The 5,000-nt window shown below is 47.0% G+C and overlaps 1 protein-coding gene across 1 annotated transcript in view; it reads left to right on the forward strand.

Annotated features, from left to right (window-relative positions):
• Positions 1-5,000, forward strand: part of zc3h7bb (zinc finger CCCH-type containing 7Bb) — a 27,890-nt gene that overhangs the window by 18,228 nt on the left and 4,662 nt on the right. The window contains exons 17-20 of the mRNA XM_034107086.2: positions 273-529; positions 817-922; positions 1,871-1,979; positions 2,169-2,302. Coding sequence (XP_033962977.1) covers positions 273-529; positions 817-922; positions 1,871-1,979; positions 2,169-2,302 — 606 coding nt within the window. The remainder of the gene's footprint in view (positions 1-272; positions 530-816; positions 923-1,870; positions 1,980-2,168; positions 2,303-5,000) is intronic.

The following is a 5,000-nucleotide window of genomic DNA, read 5'->3' on the forward strand; positions in this document are numbered from 1 at the left end:
CTCTTCAATGTGTCTCAACCACAGACCTTACTTCCAGCAACTTTCCTAAACCCTTTGGAGAGATTGCATTGCTTTTTGGCGAAGGAACCGGAAGTGGTAAAATGCTAACTTACTTCCGGGTTAGGACGCGTCACTGTGGCACTCTATTATCGTAAAGCAGTTCTTCCTATTGTTGCCACGATACCCTAACTTTGAAAGAACACTTTGAAATGTGTTCAAGTAGTAGTTTTATCATCATAATCGATACTAATTTCTCTCTCCCTGTGTTTCAGCCCATCCACATCCCCCATCCGAGCAGCAGCATGCCTGCAGGAGGCCTGGGGGGAATGGGAGGTGGAGGGGATGGTATGGGTGGGGGGGGTGTGGGTCCTGTGGGGGGCTTAGGGGTGGGAGGGTCGGGAGCCGGAGGGGGCAGAGGGCGACCCCTGAATCTGAAAATGAAGTTTGTGTGCGGACAGTGCTGGAGGGAGGGACAGGTCAACGAGCCAGACAAGAACCTCAAATACTGCACCGCTAAATCCCGGCACAGGTGAGGAGGAACACACACACACACACACACACACACACACACACACACACACACACACACACACACACACACACACACACACACACACGACAAATGTGTTAAGTCACATGATATCGTTTCATCTCGTAGACAAAGAGAATCTGAACCTCAAAAATCTTATCATGACTTTAATATAGGCAAATATTGTTGTCTTGAAAAATCTTTAACTGCTGTTGTTGTTGTTGTTGTTGCTCTTTTTAAGGCTTAATGCTTGCTCCCTTGATCTAATTGGATCTCTGTCTCCTCAGCTGGACGAAGGAGCGTCGAGTCCTGCTGGTGAAATCCTTTGAGAAGAAGAAGTGGGTCGTCGTTCGGCCGCTGCCTTTCTCCCGCACCTATCCTCAGCAATACGACGTGAGTCTTTAAAAGATGTCTGTCCCTCTCCAGCTTTCTGCTGCTCAGCCTCGGCCCCGGGGGACGGCTGTTGTTGTAAATGTCTTTACCCCCGAGTCTTATTATCATTGTGCTGCCTGTGTGTTTTCATGTTGACACTGTGTCAAGCAATTCAACTCCTTAATAACCATGACGGTATTCCAGTTGTAGGTGTTTTAAAATTACATTGCATTTAGCTGACGCTTTTATCCAAAGCGACTTACAATAAGTGCATTCGACCAAGAAAACAGAATCATATAAGTGTGGGGGAAACTTCTGAAGCAATGGGAGTCAGGACTCAGAGAGACACGAGGAGAGCTGGAGCTTTGATGGCAAACACTGACGGTTCATTTGGAGCTTCGGCCGGAGAACTCACACGACATGCCCCGGGCCGCGAGTTGAGATGCCACGATCAGTCCTGAAGCGCCTCCTGTAGCTCCAGGTTTTAACTAGCGAGTGTGATATACATTCTTCAATAGATAGACTGAACAGCTGAGGACACTGAATCACATCGCTTAGGGCTCGGGGTCATCTACACCCCGAGAAGGAAGTGTTCCAGGTGTCCCACAGCAATGACTATCTGACGGAGAGTAGCCCGGTCATAAACGGGTAACAACAACTTGCGAGGGAAGCCCCTTCTTACGGGAGATGGCGGCTGCTCAGGGCTGGTCGGCTGCGTCAGAGGGCGAAGGAGGACATGCAGGGCAAATCATTCCCCAACAATAAGTACATCAGGTTTCATAGAGCCAAAACATTTCAAGTGCTACTCAACTCAAGTCCTTTGTTAGTAATTGTATTGCTCATGATCAATATAATGTATCCAACTCTTACTGTTTAAGTACCCTAGTTTCAACAGTAAGATTTTCATCCCTCCAATCAAAAGACTCTGTTGCAATACTGACATTAACGCTCTCCCTTTGCCTCGTGCAGATGTGTGTGCACGTGATGAAGCAGAAGAAGTGCCACTACATCGGGAACTGCTCGTTCGCTCACAGTCTGGAGGAGAGGGACGTGTGGACGTACATGAAGAACAACAGCTGTAGGAACCTTCCAGAATCCATGCATTTCGAGCTCAGATATATCATGTTGCTCCAGTAATAACTTTGAACTCCACGACAGTCAGGATATAGGAAATTGATTGCCTCCCGCAATTACTCCCACTGATTGTTGTTCTGCTTGACATTCAATCTCACTGAGGTCATCTTCTCTTTCTTTCTCACCTCCACAGTGAGAGACATGCAACAGATGTACGAACTGTGGCTGCAGCTCACCAATCAGAGCCGGCGCAGCGACATCTCCACGGTGACGCCGTCCCCAGAGGACAAGCAGGTCACCATAACAGCGGATTACACAGAAAGCATGGTGAGTCATTATCGTGATCAAAATGGCTGTCCCTCTTTCCAGGGGTTTTGGGATCGAGTGATTGTGGCATTTTAGTTTTCTCTACCGATGGATGAGGAAAATCTGATGTTGATTTATAGAAGCGTTTGCATGTGTTCAACCCTGGTATTTCTGCACGGCTGCACATCATCACTTACTTGATAAACCATAAAGAGAATTAGTTTCAAACCATTTTTTCACTGCAGTGAGTAAACTGCTTTATGCACCCTCAGGGAGGCATTCACTGACAAATTATTTTAATTGAAGGAAGTTGATTCAATAAAAATAGAACAACTAACAAATGAAATCCAATTAGTCACCTTGACATTGAGGATTTTGACCCCATTTACACGCATACGAAACGCAAACGAACCGTATCAAAATATAAAAAAAAGTCTTCCGTCCACACGAGACCGCTCGACCCGCTGGAGACGCTGTAGTACATATGCCGGGCCTGTAAGTGGCGCTGGACTTCCGCCACAAAATACACCAAAAGCAGCGAAGAAGACCCCCGAGCATGGTTGCCATGGTTGCCCTTCTGTTTATTCTCCGCGGTGGATTTAGCAACATGTAGTTCATGTAGTTCATGTCCACTTGTTGCTGATGGTTGTGGTGGAGGAGCTGTATATTTTGCACTAACATCTGTAGCATGGTGAGTAGCACTAGCAGTAGCTACTGACAGTAGCTACTGCTAGTGCTACTGCTACTGACCATGCTACAGCAGAGGTGGGGCGGGGCTATGGCTTCATCGTTATCAGGAAATTATCGTATAGGGCGTACACACGGAGCCGTTTGCCCCCCAGAGCGGTCCGTCCGCAGATCTATCCACCTTGGGACCCGTTATCGTTTGAGGGCTCCGTTTCCGCGTTTCCGTTACGGCCTCGTGTGAAGAGAGAGAGAAAAGTAGCGGAGACAACCGTTTGCGTTCTCGTGTAAACGGCGCCTTAGTTTGAGGTTTTTCTGAGTTTTTCTCCCAAATATGACGACATTCAAAGCTTCATTAGAAAACCTCAATACAAAATGTTGCATGTAACAAACATTATTTGTATCGCATCTTTCAACCACGGTTTCAGACTTCTTTCCAATAAAAAACACAACGTGAATCTTTAAAAAGTGATTTCAGAGGGCTTTTAATCCTCGTCTCAGACCGGTCGTTCAGAAAACCTGAAATGTGTTGCCCTGCTGTGCCTCCATTTGCTTAGTTAGCATGATTGTTATTGTTGGGGAAACATTTCCCAAGGCCCATAACTGACCCAGTTGATCGCATCCTGCTGTCCTGACTGAGCACACGCACCTGTAACCCTGGCTGCTGCGCTCTGTGTTGTGTCTCCCTGTTCCTGCCTGTTGGCGTCCGCTCACAGAGGTGTTATCATCCTATCTTGTTATGCACAATGTTGATTACTCTAATCCAATCCACTTGGTTTATATAGCACATATTAAAAACAGAGGGTTTACCGAAGTGCTTCACCGCAAACATAACATAATAAAATATAATATTACATTAATAGATAAAAGGCACACGTACACATAGATAAAAGATACACAAAGGCTGTGGACGGACAATAAAAGCAAACAAATCGATCAAACGGCTCAAACGGACTCGAAAGCGAGGGAAAAGAGGTGGGTCTTCAGGCGGGGGCGACACTTTGACATGAGGGGGGCGGGTCGTTCCAGAGCCTGGGGGCTACCGCTGAGAAGGCTCGGTCTTCCCTGGTCTTTTTCTTGGTTTTAGAGACTACCAGCCGCAGCTGACCAGCCGACCTCAACGCCCTTGAGGGGGTGCACACCTTTAGGAGGTGGGAGATGCACTGAGGGGCCAGCCCATTAAGAGATTTAAAAACAAACAATAACATCTTAAAATTAACTCTAAAATGAGGGTCTAAGGACAGAGGGTGTCGTTTTCTCATACTGATATTCCTTATTGCAAAGTATTTTCACTGTATGTCCAGCGCTTCGGCTCGACCAAAAGTCGTTTTAAAAATGTGCTATATAAATAAAACTTGTTTGATTTAAAATGGACAGGAAGCCACAGTAGGTGTGATGTGCTCATGCTTGCGTGTTCCTGTGAGCAGCCGAGCCGCAGCGTTTTGTACAAGCTGCCGGCGTGCCAGCGAGGTCTTGTTTAGGCCGGCATAAAGTGCATTACAGTCATCAAGACGCGTCGAAACAAAAGGCACGAATTACACGCTCAAAGTCTGAAAAGGATAAAACCGGTTACATTTTGGACCTCAAGTGATAAAAACTGGACTTGTCTTTTTATCCAATTTAAAAGCACTGTCGATTTTGACGCCCAGATTTGTGACCATGGGTTTCGCATACGGTTTTCAGGGAACCCAGGTCAACGGAAGGGACATCACCATTTCTCTCAGAACTAGCTGAATACACGGGTCTGGGGTATAGAGTTCTTCAGAATTGACTGTGGCATCTCAACTCGCGGCCCGTGACATGTCGTGTGAATTCTCCGGCCGAAGCTCCAAATAAACCGTCAGTGTTTGCCATCAAAGCTCCAGCTCTCCTCGTGTCTCTCTATTGCCCCTTTCACACCAACTCGGAGCTGGAGCCTGAAAAGTTCCGGTTTCTCCTGTTCACACCGCAGAGGCGCCGCCTCTTAGCTCCGGAATCCGGTTCACTTCCAGCTCCAAAAAATTGTCGGTCTAGAGGCAAGAGCTTCGGAGCTAAG

The sequence above is a fragment of the Pseudochaenichthys georgianus genome, chromosome 19 (assembly GCF_902827115.2).
Source record: "Pseudochaenichthys georgianus chromosome 19, fPseGeo1.2, whole genome shotgun sequence".
NCBI lineage: Eukaryota > Metazoa > Chordata > Actinopteri > Perciformes > Channichthyidae > Pseudochaenichthys > Pseudochaenichthys georgianus.